At 34.2% G+C, this 22,358-nt stretch overlaps 2 protein-coding genes across 2 annotated transcripts; both read right to left on the reverse strand.

Moving 5' to 3' along the window:
• Positions 1 to 288: 288 nt before the first annotated feature.
• On the reverse strand, positions 289 to 17,386 carry LOC133848518 (uncharacterized). Its single transcript, XM_062284134.1, has 5 exons — positions 17,337 to 17,386; positions 17,130 to 17,243; positions 3,535 to 3,688; positions 1,179 to 1,271; positions 289 to 1,105 (listed from the first exon to the last, which is right to left on the reverse strand). The coding sequence occupies exons 3-5, from the start codon at positions 3,673 to 3,675 to the stop codon at positions 728 to 730; spliced, it is 612 nt and encodes a 203-aa protein (XP_062140118.1). The 5' UTR covers positions 3,676 to 3,688; positions 17,130 to 17,243; positions 17,337 to 17,386; the 3' UTR covers positions 289 to 727.
• Positions 17,387 to 18,866: 1,480 nt separating this feature from the next.
• On the reverse strand, positions 18,867 to 21,659 carry LOC133849180 (uncharacterized). The gene is made up of 7 exons (XM_062285088.1): positions 20,875 to 21,659; positions 20,704 to 20,811; positions 19,850 to 19,996; positions 19,717 to 19,785; positions 19,513 to 19,656; positions 19,386 to 19,445; positions 18,867 to 19,248 (listed from the first exon to the last, which is right to left on the reverse strand). Exons 1-7 carry the CDS (start codon positions 21,598 to 21,600, stop codon positions 18,874 to 18,876), a joined length of 1,629 nt encoding a protein of 542 aa, XP_062141072.1. The 5' UTR covers positions 21,601 to 21,659; the 3' UTR covers positions 18,867 to 18,873.
• Positions 21,660 to 22,358: the final 699 nt, after the last annotated feature.

Genomic DNA, 22,358 nt, shown 5'->3' on the forward strand with positions numbered 1-22,358 from the left:
ATATTGTACTCACCATGATTAAGCGGGAGAATGATTGCGAAACTTGCGTGACGGTCTTAATGGTTCTGTTGAACAGTTCGCTGGGTAGATCGAAAGAAACATTGCTGCGATCTAGTTCCGGAGCATCACTCAGATCTTTACCATTAGCACGTGCCCGACGCCGTTTCGTCTGCTGCGGCAAGCAAACAAAGAACCAAAAAAAAAAAGAAAGAAGAAAGAGTTTTGTGAAAAAGTCAAAGCAAACGCTGCTTAAAATTAAGAAGACCAAAGAAAAGCAATCGCCTGGACCCATTAAAAGATGTGTTCTGAGTGGTTTTATTTTATAATGATTTATTGATGTACATACAAAAAATTCCTTGTGTTTTTTTATAATCGTTTCATAGTCGTAGGTTTAACATATTTAACATATATGCGCCAATATTTACAAAACATGAATATAACTTAACTTTTTTGCCCAGACGAAAAAGCAAGTAAAAGTCTGGTACAGAGTGTGTTTTTTTTTTCATTTCATTTTCTTTTTTTTTATCTTATTTTCTAAACTACAACAACAAAAAAATCAATGCACAGTTTGAAAATGAATCGTGCGAGCATCAGATGGAATCAATCAGATATATCAATCTGTTTCGTCCCATATATCAGGAGAGAGGTGGTGAGTGTGAAGTACATAAATTATGGAACCAAAATTGTGTAGAGAATGAACGATCCAGAAGCCAGCGAAGCAGCTGCTTTAATAGCCCGCCTCATCAGAGTCTGGCGCTGGTGTTGTGACACCAGCGACACCATTGACGCCTCCCGATGAACCCTGCAGAATGGGACCGGAGAAGCCGAGGAACTTGGACACCACATTGCCCAAACCGGCATTGGCATTGCCATTGCCCGATGAGGAGCCGCTGAATGCTGTGATTGTGGTGAGGACACCGGTGGTCAGATCATTGGCAATGTTGCCAATGGAACGGATCTTTGGTGAGACGACCGCGGTGATCAGAGTCTGGAAGTCCTTAATTGGCACCGGTGCCTTAATATCCCATTGCTTATTCTTCTCAATATTTGAGCGATCCAGCTGCTCAATCACGCGCGTCTTTGTATCCAGAAAGTTGTCGATCTTCTGCAAATCGAATTAATGCATTAATCATGTTTACTTTTCGATTGCGATTGCGATTTATCACTTCACTACTTACACCAAACACAAAGCCAAGAACGGCATTTTTAGCCTCAAATGTTGCATCGGGTAGTTTTCTTTTGTTGCGTTCAAGATCAGCGCCTAACACCTCCTAGAATTAAAGATCGAAATTCAAAGAAAACACAAACACACAAAAACAAAGCCTTATCGCTCTGGATTCTTGCTTAATAATCGCTGGCAAAAAAACACAATATGAAACAACACCGACAAGGCAAAGTACAAAAGAAGTGACGAGAAACACAAACATTTAATTTGAAGCTCAAAATTCGAGGCTGGTTATACTTGACCCAATTACGAGGTTCGTTGGTGCAAGAAAATCAATTTAAATACGTATAAACAATTACACACACACTCCCACATGCAAACACACACACACACATAGAGACAAACAAGACACTTGAATTCCCGTTCCTCCCAAGGCGATCAAAGTACTTATGCTTATTCTAAGGCTCAAAGTGTGTCTGTCGTTATAAATCGTTGAACCAACCACACAACATTCGAGACAATTCGAGTTCGCATACGCTTTGAGTACTCGTACTTGTATTTGAATTAATGCTTGATCACGTTTAAAATTCACAACGTCATTACCAAGCCAACGAAACAAACGAACGAAAAAACTAAAAAATATTCCATGTATATGCATTTCTCCAATGTCACCTTACTTGCGGCTCAAAATTTATTATTTCTGTTGTCATTTTCAAACACACAAAAAACAACAAATATATTGGAGCATTTGCGATTATGAAATAACGACACCTTGTTTTTAAGTTGACGATTAAAGCGCTCTTTTAATGGCTAAACAGCAATTAAAATTGCATTTCGGATAAGCTGCGATTTCCTTTGGGATCGCCATAAAGAATTCAAGTCTAAACTACGAATTTGCGGCATAATTATATCATACAACGAACTACTAAACAATGAATTATATTTTTTGAAATTGCCTAATTTGGCGTTTGGATGAAATGTTGATTACGAGTCTTATGCAATATTCTAGTCTATGTCATTACCTTAAGCATGACATTTTCTATAATGAACCAGATTACTCAATTAATGAACCTCATTAGATCAATTTCATAATCTGAGCTTACAATTCTTGCTGTAGCTGAGCCGCATCAAGTATTTTAAAGTTTATCTGATTGCGATCAAGGCGAAGTTTTGATCAAGGCTGATCTTAATCTTTCTCTTTTCTATACGTTTGTGATCCAATATTTTTGATGTAATAGTCCACATTTTCAATTTGAAGGTGAATAAAATTCGATCTAGAGCAACGCACTAAACAACTATTGCAATTAATCTTTAATTTGCATTTCTGTGCGTTTTCACTATATACTTAAGTTTTGAACTTTGATATATAGTATGCAAAATGTTGCCAAACATGTTGTAAAATTACGATCGGTTTAACGTTTTTCGAGTACTGAAAAATCGTTTGCCCAATTTCCAAGCACTAAACCATAAATTTGCACAGCGCAGTAAATCAAATACACAAATGCGCAAGTCCATTAGTGAAACATAAAACAATGTACTATAAAAATAAAAATAAACCTACGCTCATCTGCAAAGAAAAAGGAAAATTTCATAACCAAAAAATAAAATGGGAGATTGTGAGAGCTTCCTCGTTAGAGTTGTTGGTCAACTGAGTTAGCTAGTTAATATATATATACATATATATTTGGGTAACTCCTCTTTTCACCACCAATTTTGCCTCACGCCCCATCAACACAGCAATAACAATGTGTGTGATGCGTTGGCGCCTGCTTTTTTGAATGTTGAAATGTGGTGAATAAGTGTTTGCTTAAGCATTCATCTTTTTTTCACCTCAAGGTCGCTGCTGGATGGTTGGTTTATGAATTTTTTGTTTGTATGATAATTGAATTATGCATTTGATATGCATATCGGATCGGGATGGATGTCTCGTCTGTGATATTCACAATACGGAAAGCAGCAGCAGCTGCTGCGACGACAACTGTTGTAAGTGGTAATAGTTAGTTTGTAGTTGTGGTGGTTGTGGTAGTAAGTGGCAGCAGTAGCGTCAGTCGACCACAAAATTACCAACTTGGCTGTGCGCTACCGCTTACACAACAACAGCAACAGCAACAACAGAAAGAAAACAAATGGGCTGTCAGGCAGAGTTGGCGAAAGATTATTACGCCTCACGCCTTTGCAGCAGGCATCAGGCGGCAGGCAAATGCAGCAACAATCGCCAAGCAGCTGTAGTAGCAACAGTTGCAAAAAAAAAGAAGCTCACAACAAGTTTTCGGTGTGCTTCTAATGACACAATGGGCGAGCGAGCGAGCACAGACAAACACACACACAACTCGTTACTAACTCGTTACTGTATCCATGTGGTACTTTACCTCTGCATTAATGGGATTCAATTCGCCAAGCTCGCTGCTGCTATCCTGAAGTGCCACTGAAGTTTCCACTGGAGCCGCCAGCGTCTTGTGTGTGCTGGCCAATACCAACATTGCTGTTATGCAAGCTGTTGTGAACTGCATCTTTGTGTTAGATCTGCGAAAAAATATAGAGAGAGATACGATTGAGGGATTAAGTTAGATTCATCGTTCAGTCTTAATTCTAACAGGAGTCACTTATAAACAAACACACACGAAGTATTGGCGTTTGCGCATGCGTATTGTGTCATTCGACCTTCGCAGACTGTTTTTATTTTTGAATTTTGTATGTCCGAACACGCACCAATTATATATGTATGTTTGTAATGCACACCAAAACAAACAAATAAAAAAAAAATAAAAACAACAAAAAAAAATTTATATCTACAACGTATCGTAAGTAAGATTTACCAAAAGCTATATACAAGCACAGAGCAAGAAAAAAAACTGTTTTCGGAGCAGCCGCCACAGACAGATGCGATACTAGCACGTTCACTAACTTTAAGCAAATGACTGCAGACGAAAGTTACTTCAATGATTTAGCAGTGGCCAAAAAATTGGTTACACAGCCAAAGCGCAGTCGTCGAGCTTTTGCAGTCAACGTCGGCGTCCGCGTATAGCGCTCATTTGGCCACCGTCAACAGCCACCAAAAAATAAAAAAAAAATAAATTAAAAAACAACAACACTGAAGAGCAAATCCACAATCGTGCGATTGCATATGGTTGAGTGTCTTTTATGTGTGTTTGTGTGTGTGTAGACATAAGCGAACATACAAAATGGAAGACTGACAAAACCGAATTGAATTTTATTACGAGCGCGCGCGCGCTTCGCTCACATTGCCACCAATGGCTCAAGCAACTAAAACACAACAGCAACATCGATATCAGTATGCAAGACGGCGTCGGCGTTGGCGTCGGAGTTGGCGTCGACAGCCGCAACGACGTCAGAGCTTGGCAGCGCGACTGCGCAGCAACAGCAGCAGTCTGTTGAGACTGTGTTGAACACGTTTTGAGCGAAAATTTCAACGAAAACCGCTCAATAAAGTGCAAAAGTTGTAACCGAAGCAAAGCAACAGCCACAGCAACAGCAACAACAACAACAACATTAACATCAACAGCAGCAACACTTGAGTTGTTACTGCTATAAGTGCGATTATTCATTACTGCTGTTTTTGCAATGCTCTTTTGTACTTTTGGTTTTCAATTAAAACACCAAGTTGGTCATAGCCAGATTGCGTACATATTATTTTATAGTGCCATTCTGTTGCCCAGTATTTACGGTGCTTAAATGCCGCCTATTTTATTTTTTTTATGAATATGTCCACATAAGCATTATAATATATATTTTATGGCATTGCAGTCTTTCAACTAAACTCGCCCAACACTCGCCCTTCTCAGTTAGACACCAAAAATAATTATAATACGTACATTACATTAAAAATACAAAGTTGCTAGTAAAACATTTTCAAGTAGCTTACACAAATACCGGTATAAGTTTTAATGGAAATCTGTCTGCAAGAAGTCTGCAAAATAATACTGCAGTCTAAGTATAAATTCAATTTTTTGGGTAGAAAACAATAGAGTAAAGAAGCTGTCAGCAAATACCAGAAGGTATATGCTATAAAGATTATACGAAATCTTTTTGTAGGAAAAAATATAGTAAAGAAGTCTGCAAAGTAATACTACACTTTAAAATGAAAAGAAAACATTTTTCAACTGCGACTGTAAAAATTTAATTAAGATAACATAAATATATTGGTGAAGCTTCAACATTTTAATTTTAATAGTGATTTTTTGTTAAATGCCCATGTACTAAAGAATATACTGAACCATATACTGAAATATTTTCAAAAAGCTTATGCAAATACAGGTATAAACTTTGAAATGTAAAGATTAAATGAAATATTTTTTGATTTTTTGATAATAACATCTTCCAAATAACACTGCACATAAAATAAAAACAAATATTTTCAAATAAATATTTTTATTAAGCTGAAGTTTTCAATAAAATCTTTTTGGAGATAACCACATTGTAAAGCATTCTCCAACATACAAGTATGTGTGTATAATGCATAATAATGCCCAAATAGTAGCTGGGAGGATGTCTTCAGCAAAAATATCTAATGTTGTTCGCAAGTATTATTTTAATGACAAAATCTTAAGCTTGCTGAAGCTTGCGACTTCAGCTAGATATGTTTCTAGTCGAGTACACATTACAATTATCAGTCCAAAGACACTCATACAACACAGAGTGAAGATCAGCAATGCTTGCTGTAATTATATCCCTCCATTAAAGTCCAGGGTCTAAAACGTTTAAGACAACAACAATTATGAACGCTTGGATAATGAACACTAAAGTTACTTTAGAGTATGACAAAAGTTGCATTATCTTTTTGTTGTGCTTAAGCGTGGGAGTAAATGTTAAATGTATCTCGTGTCTCGACAAAAGCGCTTTAATTGTTCTCCACTAATGCATTAAGCAATTTGAATCACATTGTTAATAATATGTACATTTTATGGATCACATTGCTACTCGAATAAAGTTGAAGTCTCATTATATTATTAAGTGCTATTATGCAAGCATTTAATGCAACTATTGAAGTTGATAAATTCAGTTATTTTAACAGGTATTTTGTTGGTTTAATGGGATCAATAGCAGTTGAACCAAGGATGTTAATTTTTACTTAGTATTGTAGATTGCTTCCAATATTAAAATTGATGTTAATCGTGTTCGTAAATTTATTGAACATTTGTAGTAGTATTAAATGTTCATGTATTTAGATCATTTAACAAATTGATTGCTCATGTATTTCGCAATATTGCAATGATCCAATTTATTAATAAAGTTGTAATAAATTCAAGTGCACGCGACTGCAGAAAAATCAACTCTTACTAAAGCAAATGAACCGAAGCAACGCCCAATAACACGTTTTCTTAGATTTTAAAATACATAAAAAAATTTTAAATGCACCGATAAGAAAGTAATTAAAACTCAAACTATAAATTCTGAAACGTTTATGTATAAAAAATCAACGGAATGGAATAACTATAAATTTTTGTGGATTTTTGTTTTATAAATTTATGAATGACTATAATAAATGCTAAATGCACATGGAACTAAGAATATAACACTAGACTGTCGTCACTTGAAGGTCAGAAGGTCGAAGCAGTTAAGCTAAGCAACCAGGTGAGGCCATAATAAATACACATACGTGCATACATATTTACATTTTGATACTGAATTCGAGGAACCTGTCAAACAGCTGGTTGTGTCCTAAAGTTCGTTGTTGGTGCAACTCAATTGCTTACCTTTTACTTTTGGCCTGCTTCGGCGCTGACTTGAAGTTTGTTTTTATTTATTTTGTGTTTTTTTTTTGTTGTTGTTTTTGTTGTTGTTTGCTACCTCTTTAATATGTTTGTGGTTAATAATTATAGCAATTAATCGCATGCTTACAACAAAAATGGTAAGCTTGATTGCTTGAACATGAAACAGGAACAATCCTTTCGATTCTAGAATAAGCTGTTATCATTTCGAGACTCAAGGTTAGGTGATGATATACTCTCAATCTGAACAACTGGAAATCATTTAACTATATAGTACATAGAACAAGTAAGAAAGCTGCAATCAAGTGTTGAGTACAAGATACCTGCTTACATGTTTTTTGCCTGTCCATTTCTGAAATTTAAAATGTTAATCATACAATTGATTGACATATTAAAAAGTAAGTGACACAGTTGTTTATATTAAGGAATTTGAAGAAAGCGATTTTAACAGATACTTAATTATTTTTATTGAAATTCAACAGATCTATAACTGCATTCGTCAACAAATGGCTTTAAAGAAATCTTGTGACTTTGGCCCAATGTTATGTTAAGCCTAAGCCAAAAGATTATGAAAATTAGAGCAACTGCATTATTAACAGCAACTAATTTTATTTTTTTACCCTTAGGCATTGGCTTCAATGTTTGAAGGTAACGCGCTGCAATAAAATGCATATTAAACACACTCGTGAATGTCACCCAAGGTACATTTAATAGATGCATGTGAGTAAGTGAGTTCATGAACAATTACCAAAAGAATTGTTAACGAATGTGTGTGTTCGTACTGCAAAATTGGCTATGAAAATTCAATTATTATGTCTCTCAGTCGCCGCAATTATGTTGAGCTCTCATAATACAACATATAGTACGACTATAACTCTGGCAATGCCAGTTAGTTAGTTGCATTGGCCAATCAGTTATTTTACTATACTAACTACATTTCGAGTTTCGTGCTGCGAGTTTCGAGTTTCGAGCACGGGGTGTCTGTCTGCGCTCCGTCTCCCCAAGTGGCTCGTAAACTTGACGACTGTGGCTGTGACATGCAAATGAGGCCTGTTAAAAGTACCACTACCATATAGCTGTATATGTACTAGTATTTTTATACCCGTTACCCATAGGGCAGAAGAGTATTATAACTTTGTGACGGCAGAAAATGTAACAAGCAGAAAGAAAAATCTCGAATAAAAATTGTAAGTGGTATTTAAGAAATACTTCTGGCAAATTATGCGTACTGCAATTACCTACTTGACCTTTATAGATTATTTTAAATGTCGTACTTAATCTATATAGCAAATATAGTTTTCGGTATATTTTAGTTTTTTTTAGTATTATTCGGTATATTTTAAAAAGAATAGCACACTGCTTTTCTTTTATTCAAAATGGGTGTAGGGGGATCTCACAGTCGAGCACACTCGACTGTAGCTTTCTTACTTGTTTTTTTCTTTGAAAGTGTGTAGCAATTTTAACTAATCTACTCACTTGTCATATAGTGTGTAGTGTATATAGCACATATTCATATTTGATATGGCCGAGACCCCAACGCTGTTCGCATTTACTCTACTACACTATAACTACCAAAACGTCGCGACGACATCTGTACTCTTTCAACTCTCTTTCCACCGCCGATCTCTCCATATAGCTAGGCACTTAAGCACACACATAATTGCGTGATAACTAACACATAAACAGCTTTTGATGTTGACTGGGACAGCGCCGCGTGTCCTTCTCACTCACTGACCCGCTGACCGCCGACAGCGACTCGCTACAAAACAAGTTGGCACCGTTTCGATTGCGTTACAATTTAATGCAGAAAATAAAAAACATCTCATTAATAACAACTATACTTGTTATGCCAATTTATCCTTTCCAATGTCAATATCAATTTTAAAAGGGTCTAAGCGACAGAGAAGGTCAAACACAAATAATATTTATGAAATAAAAGCTTAGTGCCTCATTTTATATATTGATGCATATTTAATTATAAAATAATAAAATTTTTGATTTTATTTTTTTATATTTTATAAGAGAGAATAAAAACTATGTAATCATTAGTTATCAAATCATTTTAAGTGTTAATAAGTACATAATCATAATATAATTATTTTTTAAAGTCTCGAATTTTGCTACATACGATAATAACAACCAACTAAAATTTCGTTGCAATCAGATACAAATTGTATAAGCTATTAAATAAATTATTTTATATGCGGAATAAAAGCGAGTGCTGTAGTCGGGTCTTATTTGCTTTGGTCGAAAAAGTGGTATATTTTATACTCTATGGTATATTTTTAACGTAATAATTATATTGAAATACCAAATACAGTCCTTGATATATTGAAGTATTTTAGGTTTATTAAGAATGTGGTATATTTTATACTCTGTGGTACTTTTTTAACGAAATAGTATATAGAAATATGAAAAACCAATGGTATATTTTAGTATTTTAGGTATATTTTGAATTGAAATTTATATCGATATTCATAATATATATATACTTTACTATATTTTTAGTATATTAATAATATGACATATTTTCTACTCGATGGTATATTTAAAATGCACTATATCAAAATACCAAATGTAACCTCCCATATATTTGAATTTGTTCGGTATATTAATTTGGTATATTATAATAATAACACTGCTCTGCTTTTATTGAAAACGAATAGAGTATTATTAATACTATTAGCGAAAAAAAAACATTTGATCCATTGAAAAACCACATTTTAAAATCCATTCCTAATTACTCTAATGTAAACTGCAATCTTTCTGTATCTGTACATACTACATATTAGATTTGAACTCGTTTATTGTTAAACCCTTTTGAACCGACAATTCTCCAACGTTTTGCATGCTTGCAGCCTTGGGCAACAACTAAGTATAATTTTGCATTTTAGTATTGCTTAATTTTATTTCTGCTATTGTTGTTGTTGTTGCTACTGCTACCTACTGCAGACTTATAAAATGATTGTCATTATGCATTATTCAGATTTTTTGTTGTTGTTTGTGTATTGTTTTGTTTTGTAAAGCGGCATTTATGTCATATGCTCTCAAGTTCTTTAAAGTATTGCACTACGAATTACCGAGGCGCCCCAAAATGCAACTCGATGATGACTATCTTAAAACAGGTCCATTAACTAACGAATGGCCCATGGCAACCGAAAGATACAAATGGTCTACCATATACTATATGTGTGTATATTTATCAGCATGACCGGCCAAGACCTGAAGTGACTTTTATACTACGAATGAATGGCTTAAACTACATTTTGCAGCGGTGATCAGAGTGATCAGTGATCAAGCAAGGCTGTAAACTAGTGTTACAAGTTGCTGAACTTTTCAAATCTATAATCGCGCACTCTCAGCAACCCATGCATTGATGACGAAAATCCAAATGTATATTATATGTCCACAGACATGAAATCGCTGTGCCCCCTATAAAAAAAAGGGGCAAGCAAGACTATTTTTGGCCGATCAATTTTGAATTGAAAAATATTCAATAAAAGAAGCGATGATTTTTCATATTTTGCTGAAATGTTGCATGCAACATATTGCATAATTTTGATGGGTGCAAAGTGCCACGTAAAACTTGTCAAAGGCGCTTTATAAGAATATTTGAGATTTTTTCTGCCAAAGAGATTTAGATCAGCTAATGGACTATTGTTAAACACTTCAAACATTCAAGGCAACTAAGTGCTGTGGGGCGTATTCAGTTCGTGCAACAGTAAATAATAGCTACAATATGTTTAATGGCCTAAACTCAGAACTTATAAGCAAACTATTTTATTTTTTATTTGTTTAAATTAAAAAGAACTACCTATGTGCCAATCTTTAAAAGAATTGCTCCAATTGAAAAGATTTATTGGTTGCAATTACTATTCATATTAAATTAGTACAAAAGTATTGAGTACTTCTTACATTATTATATAACTATAGAATATACACACTGAATAGACTGTTTAGATCGCAAAACCCTCATTAGTTATTTTATTGTTAAGCTGCATTTTTGTTAATTAGCCAACAATTCATGCTTGATTCATATTTTATACTTGACTATAAATGCAAAAAATAACTCGAGAATAAGCAGATTTATTTACGAGCACTTAAATTGTTATGTTGCAGTTAATTGTTGTACAATTACTATTTGCTTTATACAAAGAATTCATCGAAAGGTCGATGACACAGACTTAAAGATTATTATAATGAAAATCAAAAGCAATGCTTCATAAAAAAATTAAATACTACATACTTTAGGAATTTTCTTATATGACAATTTCTTTGCAAAATGTTCTTGACATTTAAATTTAATTTCACTGATGAAAATCGCGCGCGTCGAGTATTTTCAACAGCCGTGAAAAATTGTTTAAGTCGTTCTCAGACATAAATATTACGAATGTCCTTCAACTTTTCTTTAGCTTTGGAGCAAATTCAGTTAAATCGGAGACCTCGACAGAGTTTATTTTTTTATATATACGTATATACTTGCTCCCAATCACCATGTCGAATTTAATTAAAATAGGCGTTGCCAGTTGGCAGTGGACAATTACTAGAGCTCGTTGTATATCCAATTGGGCATATCTATAAGCACTTAGTACAAAGCGTTCTGTTGCGTTGTATTCTATTATGTTATGTTGAACTGCGTTCAATGCAAAGGTTAACACTCAATTCAGGTGGCTAATGCAGAATGTTGATTAGTCTGCAACTCGATAACTTTAATTGCGTTGCTTAGACAATTTATAATATGTATATTTATGCTATACATATTTACCATATATGTATACTTCGAATACGATCGAAAGAGGAGGGACGTAGAGACTTTAATGCTATCCATGTTTGGCTACTAAATGGAGTATAAATAACTTAAAGATAACTAGTTGAAGGTTGACTACAAAACAAGAAGTTTATGTATATGACTAGAAAAAACAAGCAACTAAAATAAAATAAATAATTTCATTGCGTCGAGACATGCATTCGGGTAATTCAACATTCATTGATAGTTATAAACAGAACAAGGCTCAAAACAATTAACGGATTTAAACAATTTTAAAATACTCTTTAACTCAAAATAAAGCAAAAAAAAAACTTATTTGACTAAAAGCAAGCGAAAAAGTACTTTGTAAGATACAAAATACTGTATCAGATCTTATACACGTTAAGATACTTTTGTATCTTTAAGTACTTTCATAATTAAGTTAGAGCATCATGCAGTTTAGTTCACTCTGTTAGAATATTTCAACTTGTTTTACACACTTAATTGTTTTTAATTCGATTTTATGATTTTAATTGCAGCACAGCAGGTGAGTTGGCTAATCTGGTAATATTTTACAAATACTAGTAAACCAATAGATTTCAATGTCGCAATTTAAAATTTGCAAAAAAAAAATCTGACAAATTTTCATCTCTCCAACAATTATTAAAAACGGCGCAAAGGTCGTTTGATGTTCTCATATTGAAGACAATAATGTTAAAAAAATATAAATTTGCAACACTTTTATTGGGTTCAAATTAGCTGCAATTAGTTGATTGCGATTGGCATTTTCTGACTTGACGAATAAGTGCTCAATTTAATGATTCTTTTTTTCAACAACTCATTTTATGGGAGTCTAGAATTGGTGATGCATAGTTAACGATTTTATGAATTACGGCAAACGACAAGTGATTAGGTGGATTAATGAAGTGTGAGTTCTCTTTGGCAAATCATTCTTATTAAATGTTAATGGATGATAAATTGAATAAGCTAGTTTAAATTAGAGTTCTAATTTTTATTAGTTTACGATTATTTTTGTTAGCTTTGAAAATGTTCGAGAAATGTGATCTTAGCCAAAAAAAAAAAGGCCCACAGAAAATGTATTTACGTAATACGCAGGGAAAACAATCACAATAAATAAGAGACGAATGCATATAAGTAAAAACCAAAAACCTAAAAGGCATTGTTTTATTGCCAATTTCATAAGTTCGCAGTTACTCAAACATTGATTTGCATAATAAATTTCGGGCCATAGGAAAAAACTTGGTAAAAAAATATAATATTATTTATTACGAAAATAAAGGCATCAAATGTGTTAAAACGGTCAATAAACTTATTGACCGACTTTTGTCGATGCACGAAAACACGCACACACACACATGCGAAAAAATCAAGCGAGATACAAGCTCACATTCATATTCACACTCACACACATTCGAATATCAAAATACATGCATGTGCATGTGTGTGTGTGTGTGTGTATATATATAAACGCCCCCTCGCTGGTTTACCTTCAACGCGGGCAGATTGTGCTCCACTTTCATGGCATTTACAATACTTTCTCTTTTTCTACACCTGCATTCAGCGGTATGCGAGTGTTTGTGTGTGTGCATGTGTGTTGTTGTGTATGTGCTCATCTGTGAGTACTCATCGCCATCAATACAAGGTATTGTTGTTATACTCTTTCACAGGGTATTGTGAATCACTCAACCAATTGGTACTCAATTAGGATATGGGTAATTCTCTAGCGAACTTGTTGATTGCGACACTATTTTTAGTGGAAAAAAAACATAAACTGAAACAATTCTAATAATAAGTAAGCACAATAATTATAGCTAAGATTAATATGAAGAACTTTTTCTGTTTTACGATAAAATATAATATGTATGTTAGAAAATAGAAAAATAGAAAAATAGAAAAATAACTTCAAAATGATTCTCAGCTTTAATTAAAGTGCTAAAAAATGCATATCTATTCACAATAAATAAATTTGTTTGACCATTTATAATTTTTATTTATTTTTTATTTTTAATATTCACTTATATTTTATAATTATTTTTAATTGAACATCTAATATAAATACATAAATTTTATTAAGCCAAATCCATAAAAAAAAACTGTCTGTTTACTAATTTTGTGTATTTGTTATTAGTTTTATTATTTTTATTATTATTATTATTTATTTTTTAATTTAGCATCTCATGCAAGTGTATAAAATAATTTAAGCCCATAAATATTTCTTTCTTCAATTTAATGGTACATCTCTTGTTTATACATTGCTTTTTAATTATGTCATAAAACTAGAATATATAAATATCAAAAGCTCCTTGAAATACACCTTTCCAATTTATTAACCTAATGCGAGACAATTTGCATTTCTTCTCTGTTTACATCTTCTTAGGATATCAAATATTCGGCGTGCCAAAGTCAATTGTTCAAATTGTGTTGCTGTTGGTATGAGACTTATCTTGATTAAAGCCAAAGCCGTCGCAATCGGCCCAAGCCCAAGCCGAAGCCGAAGCCCAGCCAAGCCAAGCCAACAACCCAAAGCCAAACACATACAGTTTCTTAACGACCTTGAGACCATTACCGGTTTCTTTTGGTATTGCTTTAATTTTATTTTAAATATGTGGCTAGCTATAAGCTATACGCTTTGGCTGTCTTTGACTTTCATTAATGTTCATCTTCACCATTAACACTCTTGCAACAATTTATTACATAGTCACAGATCACTACAATACTCTATTTTTTTCTTCTTTTCTGATTCAATTCAGCAAATGCATTTTACGTGTATTTAATATATATTATTTGTTTGATATGCCAAAAACTTAATGATGTATTTTAAATACAAAAAACGATCTACATTTACGGATTGCAACTAATCAGCCACGTGATATCTGAAATTAGAATATAAACCTGTCCAGCAAATAGGACATTTAGATATGCGCTTTCGATTAAAATATAAATTTATATCTTCGACCTTGACACTCCCATTTTCTGGCCTAGAAAACTGTCAAAATATTTCGGACATAGATCTTCAAAAAAAAAGGTATTAAAAAGTAAAAATAAGTAGTAAATAAAAATAAAATATTTAGTTGTATTTTCGCTTGTATTGCTGTGATTGGAGAAAGCTAACGATAAATATAATCGTTAAAAGCATAATTGTTTTGCATTACGAGTTGATGGATAAGTCATAAAGAGAGTTTTGTTTAATAATAATGAAGTACATCAAATAAAGTACGTTTTCGTTTTTAATTAAAAATTCTGTCGCTTGATGGCTTTAAGTTTATCTTTGAGGTTATTTAAAATTGCATAAAGTATTTATTTCTTATAAATTTATTTGAATGAATAATTCTGTCGCTTCTAGTTCATAAGTTTAAGAAATTTTCAACTGTCATGTAACAACACAAAGTGAAAGATTGTACTCAAGCCCAAGCTCATTGTCTTTTTCTGTCCCATCATTATCAATTTAATAGTTTAATTATAATTTGTATTTATTTTACAAGTTGTTGGTTTGTAAAAAAACTAAAAGTATCCGGAAATGTCAAAATTGTAGCTCAGCTTGTTACTTAATTGTTATACCCGCTACCCATAGGGTAGAAGGGTATTATAACTTTGTGCCGGCAGGAAATGTATGTAACAGGTAGAAGGAGGCATCTCCGACCCTATAAAGTATATATATTCTTGACCAGCGTCAACAGCCGGGACGATCTAGCCATGTCCGTATGTCCGTCTGTCCGTCTGTGTGTATGTGTGTAGAGACTATAAGATATAGAGCTATATTTTTTTTTCGACAGCCTTTGTTATGTTTGCACGCAGATCAAGTTTGTTACTAGGGGTCTGAGTTGCTTTGGCTGACAATCTGGTATATTGTGCCATGTATGGTATATTTTGAATGCGGTCATTTGGTAAATTTTTTAGTATTTTTGCAATATATTTGGTATAAGTTGAGAAAAATAGCGCAAAATATATTTATTTTATTCGAAATGGGTAGCGGGTATCCCACAGTCGAGTACACTCGTCTGTAGCTTTGTTACTTGTTTTTGTTGCGTTTGATTTAGATGACCGAGACAATTTTAAAAAATTCCACAGCACCTCCAAGGGAAAAAATTACCGCCCTTAAAAACAATTTCTTAAATTGTGTCTAAGTTTAAAATGTAATAACAATTATTCAACCAAATTTATAAAAAAAAAAAAAAAAACAAATTATGTAAATCTTTGTTTTGTCAGCTAAATTGATAATTGTTCACATATTATTTACTTTGAAAAGTTATTCAGAAATTCCCACAGTTATTATTTTTTTTTTTTGCCAAACTATTGCTACAACTAACAAATGAGCATTGACATATGTGGATCATTGCAAATTAACTAAAATGACCCATAAGCATTTCATTTTAAAACTTTCGCACATTTAACCTTGACACGCACATTTTGCGCCCAGACACAAATGAATGAAATTCCCAAAAAAAAAAAAAAAAAAAAAAATGAAAATGAAAAGAAAAAGAAAAAACATATTTCGATTAATTTTGTGTGGCATAGATAGAAACGGAAATAAGTTTTAAATGAAGCCGCAGCCGCAGCATAAAGACGAAAATATTTCAACCTACGGGTTTTTTCCTCAATTATATTATAATTGCCGAGAAGCGTTGACGACAGTTAAACGAACTGTTCGACGGGGTCAATTCAACATGTGTTGTGCTTCGATTGTTCAATCAGTAAATCACGACAAACAATTAAATACAAACATACATAAATGTATATAAGTTCGTTTATGGTAAGTATTAAATTATAAAAATTTCATTAAGGAGAATTCCATCTCAATTATTGTGAAAACACATTGGTTGTAAATTTATTGTTAATAGAGGAAATGGTTTATTTCATATATCAACATTGGAATATATAACTTGATTAAAGAAATTTATTGTTATTCGAGGAAAAGAGTACATAAGTTGATCACAGAAATATATTGGTTCATTTTATATATAAATATTCGAGTACATAAGCTGATCATTCGGAAATATATTTGGCGGCGGTAATGAAAGTTTTTTTTATATGGTTTTATTAGCTGTTGACTTGGCCTAACTGGATGTTTAAACAGTTGCATGAATTGTTAGTAAATCTATGCTAATCAAAGTCCGTTTGTCCTATATACGATCACACACACACACACGCAGACGGTGTATAATTATAGCAAATGCCTAATATCCCATGTGCTTGTGTGTATTGCATTTTGCAATGCGTCGAAAGCGTCATTTGTTGTGGTAGGTGCTGTGTGTTGTGTGTTGTGTGCTGTGGCGGTGATCGATGCAAACTTTGCCCATACTATGTATATTAACCTTGTGGCGCAGCTTTGCCATTTAGCAGGTTTGTTGCTTAAGTCTTTTGTTTCTGTCATTGCGACTTTTTGAATGATTCGACATATAATCAAATTATCTTATATGCATACGTTTTGTATGTATTTATGTATGTATGTATGTATATGTGTACTCACCGATGTTTGTCACAGAAAACTGTTAGCGGCAATGCACCCAATATCTCAAGCGAAGAAAAAAGAAGTACACACAATAAAACAAAAATCAGCCGGTATTCACGAATTACTTTTGCACTACAAAAAAAAATATGGTCTTTACATATTAACAAATTAGGTGGTCAGACGCCCAAAAAAAAAAGATGTAAAAAAATGGACATTAACACATACGAAATGAAAATAAACAACGATACACTGTCCCGAAGTGTCACTTGGTCTTGTGAAAGACTCACGCATAACTGAAACAGCTTTCAAAGCAGTGCGCAACAGACAGAAAATCCAAAAATAAATACAAACATACATATGTATATGCGATACGTACATTATGTACTCGAATAAAGCACAAAATAAAAAGTAAAAAGCATGGTGATAAAGTTCAGCTCCCCTTGATGCCCCACCCTGTCCTCCACACTTAGTCAGCACACACAAACACAGGCACACACAGGCACACTTTGTACCATATGTAACTTGCAATGAGTAGAAAGTGACAAAATATGCGCTCCGCTAAACAAAACAAAGCAAATGAAACGAAGAGCGAAGAAGACCATATATGTATGTATGTGTGAGTGCGAATGACAGTGGAAAACGAATGAAACGGAACAATGACGTCGGCAATCGGACATCGCCATCGGTTAATATCTGCGACAGTAGATGAAATTTGACTTTTGGCTGATTTATGACAACGCTGCTGCCGTTACTGCCGACTGCCGTCATATATACTCTGCTATATAAAACATCGTACAAACTCTGAGTATTACGTTCCCATAAATCACAGTTGCCTGCTGCTTGCCTGCCTGCAACAGACTGTTTGGCTATGACCCACATTTATGTTGGCCCTCAAAAGCCAAAGTACCATTTAAATGACCACAAAATCCTTAAAACGGTTTCAAGTTGTTTTCTTTTTAGAATTTTCTTACAACATTTCACACAAATTTTCAATTTCACTTTTGAAACGTGCTTTTCATAACTTATTCACACTTTAACTTTAGCTTTTGCAGTTGTTAATTTCTCTGCTAAATTTTAATAACTAGTTTTGCAGGTGAAATCAACGAAGTCTTATAAAATCAAATTTCAAGCAAGTACCTTTTAACATAAATTCCAATATTTCAATTTTCAGTACTAAACTTTGCATAAGCCAATTATCAACCAACAATTGTGAGTGAAAACTGCAGCTGCATTGCTGAAAGTGAATCCACTCATTTGCCATACTCAAGCTCATACTCATACTCAGTAAGTCACGTTGACTTTGACCTGACCATTTTGGCATTGGCATTTTCATCTCTTTCTTAATTACTCGCCGTTTAAATAATGAATCTTACTTCTTCGTACACACACTGTTTGTTTACTTGAGCGTAACTTTGCATCTAAGGTAGACCGCATTAAGCGACGGGGGCACAAAGGCGTCTTGCATCATCCGCTCGCTATTCGCTCAACTGGTTAACTACCTACTCGACTACAAAGCTTCCGATTTTCACTGCTTACGCACTCGCTATGACCATAAAGAGCCAAAGAGTCGGGTCAACAACGCTATGAAGACCTTTTGTTTTTACGCTTTCTTAAAGCGGTTTGCACCCACAGCATAGATAATCATATAAATATATAAATACATATACGCAATACTTGAAAGGAAAGTCAGTTTTTTATTCTACCAATTATAACTTATTAAAAAAAAAGGAAAAAAATCAATATTTTAGTTGCTAGTTAGTGGTTAATATCCATAAGTCTGCTGTGGCTGTGGCTGTGGTGACCACGATCTGCCCGTGACTGATTTCATGTGATGGCTGCTGCTCGTGAATAAACCAGCGGAGGCATGCGAAGCACCGCCAGATGCTCCCAGCGATGCATTTAGCAGCAATCCCAGTGCGCTGCTCACTAGATGTGATGCAATTTGCTTGACAAATCCACCCGAATCAAAGGAATGGCCGCTAGCATCCTTTTTTTTCTTTTGAAACGATAATTCCGTGCTGCCGTGACGCTCCTCTGACGCCTCAGCTGAGTTGGGGCGAAACTTTGACTCGGTGAAACCGCTCAGAAAACTCTTGGCAAATGTCAAAGGTTGCGGCGGACCCTCATCTTCGGGATCCTAAAAGAAATATAAACATTAATATATATTATTTAAGCAGATAGTCCAAAAGTTAAACGAAGTCTAAGGTTAGTAACACAGTTAGCATAAGTTTGGATAAAAGGTAATGAAATATGTAATATATAAAAATTAAGTACAGCGCTAAGTGCAGCCAACACAGTGCCCAGAAAGTGGCCAAGAAACTGTCCATTGTTCACCTGCAAATAAAATAGGGAAATCCAATAATAATGTAATCAAAAAATGTTTATCAAGTAAATATCCTACCGCTCCACCGCCGCCAGATAATCCATCGAAGGCGGTGCCCACATATTGGCCAAGAACAACGCCAAAATTCTTGTTGCCTGACAACAAACCCGCCAGCAATGAGGTTGAGGTGCTAATCAGTGATTCAATGTCCAGACCACCAGGCTAAGTAAAAAGAAAATTAAATTAGTTAAATAAAAAATAAATCAAGCAATGAAAACTTACGCCAAACAGCGATGAAATGAGACCCGTAAGTGCACCGATTAATGCGCCAACATCCGAACCGCCTTCGCCCTGCAAGCTGCATAATATTAATATTCCATAGATATTCGTTCAAGCTTTGACTCTTGCCACTCACGCCACTTAAGCTGCCAATGATGCCCACAAGCCCGCCGCCTCCTCCTCCTGCATCAGCTCCGCCAGCATCGCCTTCGTCATCGAAACCATCTCCATCCTCCTGCTTTCCATGAGTTTGCGTCATCGGTTTGGCTGTAATGTTTTGCGACTTTTGAAGGCGCATTAATGAAAACTTTCTTAACTCTTTCCAATAATGGAATGAAAAATTAATCCCTAAGGCCAGGTAGTTGTTTGGGTGAAGGTTTTTTGCATTTAAGGTATACTATTTCAGATGATTTACTTAAATTAATTTGCAAGAAATACATTAAGTAAAGGTTAATAAACCCATACAAAGAAATGAAATAAAAAATAAATTTCAATGTGTTAAATAAAATAAAACGATCACAAAATAAAGAAAAAAAAATAGAAAAAATGTGTTTGTCCTCTTGAAGGTCTATTTGCTCCGAAACAAATGTTTGTACTTATATTTGTACTGGTTTGTAACTTTTGTTTTGTGTTTTATGGAATAAAATAAATTAACTATTAAGGAATAATCTTCCAAACATAGGATAAAAATAATTGTGCTTTTTAAAATTATTTTTTTTTTTACTTAAATTTTCATTATTCATATTTTTATAGATTTACAATTATATATTATGTTTCTTATACATTGCTTTCGCTAAGTTAATATGTTTAAATAGAAAACACCTATTGACCTGCACGTGTTTACTCTTTTCTTTAAGCACGTACACTTGTACATATAACTTCACATTTTATAATAAAGTGTTCAATCAAAAAACATATATTTATAAACTAAAAGCTTAACAAAATGTTAGTCACACCAATGAGATATGAATCTTTTCATCTGCTACTCACATCAATATCCAAAGCCGCCTCATCAATTTCATCTTTTGGCTGCAACTGTTTATTGCTATTCTCACTGCCCTCGAACTGTTGTTCCACTAGATTCTCTCGAAAGTCGTCCTGTTGGTAAGATTTTGTAACCTTAAATTTGCTATAAGCTATTACTACTTCTTTAAAACTTACCTCAGACAGAATAGATTTAATCACATGCATTTCCTTGGGTCTCTCCACAGGCTTCTCTTCCGTCTGCTCTGGCTCTGCAGCTCGTTTGTGCAGCACCTTTAAGCTAGCCTTGGCCAAGGGCCCATCAACTGTTGCCTGCTTCAGAATCTGCTCCAAAGCCGCTTCGATTTTGCTCTCCAACGTGTTCTTCATCTGTGGTATCTGTTCGAGTATATGCAGACGCAATTGCCCCAATCGTTCACCGAGTTGCAGCTGATCTATCGAATTATGTGACTGCTGCTGCTGCTGAAATTCAGAACGTTCCTGTTCCAAGATACTGCGTAGATCCTGGCGAAACTGTTGCTCGTTCTTAGTGGTGCCCAGGACATCGACAGCGCTGCTGAGAATATTCAGAGCACGCTTATCGCGCATCAATTCCTGCTCGATCTCATCGATCTTTAGCATAACTTGATTGCCCTGCTGCAGATCGGTCTCTTGCAGCAGTTCCTTGATCTCTTGCACCAGATGCTGCTCCATTTGTTCCTCGGCCTGACGAGCACCATTCAATAATCCCAGCGCAGTTAATGCGCGCAGCTCCTGCGGCGGCAGAGTGCGTTCCAATCTCCGATATGTGGTGATCGCCCGAAGGTATTGTGATTGCATTTGCATTCCCTTTGGTCTGGCATTGCAACGCCAGGTGCAGGAGCAGGCACACAGTGTAATGAGCAGCAGGGCAGGAGGTCGCATATTATGTTTAATGTCTCCGACGTTACACTAAAATTGCGACCAGAAGTCAACTGACTTTTATATCCATCGATTCAATTAAGTCTCATCGATCCATTTCAATTGAAAGTTTCAACTGATTGTCAATTTGTTTTCCGCTTAGTCGCGTGTGGGCGTATGGGCCACGCCTCCTTTACTCTAACTGCCCTCGCTTCAATGCACCTTTCATTGCATTGAGTAACAGTTTACAAATGGTATATCTTATGTATTTCATGCATCAATCCATGTCACAAATTGTTCGCTTAAGTAGTCCAAGTAAGTATAAATGGTAATTTCCTCAATCAGATATATGTATAAATTCAATTAATTAATCAAGAACATCATCACAACAATGAATCCAAAACATAATTAAATCATAAATTACATTCATAAAATCTAATATTATGGATTCACGTAGTTAATTTATTCATAAATTGTTTAATTAAATGAAATATTAGAAATTAAGAACTGTATACTTTGAAAAATGTAACTAATTTATTAGTTATTTGTTTCATAAGCCAAAAACCAATACAACAAATTGGCATTAAAAATAAGACAATTTCAATTAAATTACTTAAATAAATAAATTGTCAAAATATGTAAAATCTTAACCATTAATATTACGAAAAGAATTTTAAATAAAAATACACTATTAAACATTTATTAAATCGACAACTATTTAGTTAAGAGCAATTAGGAGTCAAATAAAATAATTATATGCTCAATAATATGCAGATTTCGTA

The sequence above is a fragment of the Drosophila sulfurigaster genome, chromosome X (assembly GCF_023558435.1).
Source record: "Drosophila sulfurigaster albostrigata strain 15112-1811.04 chromosome X, ASM2355843v2, whole genome shotgun sequence".
Taxonomy (NCBI): Eukaryota; Metazoa; Arthropoda; class Insecta; order Diptera; family Drosophilidae; genus Drosophila; species Drosophila sulfurigaster.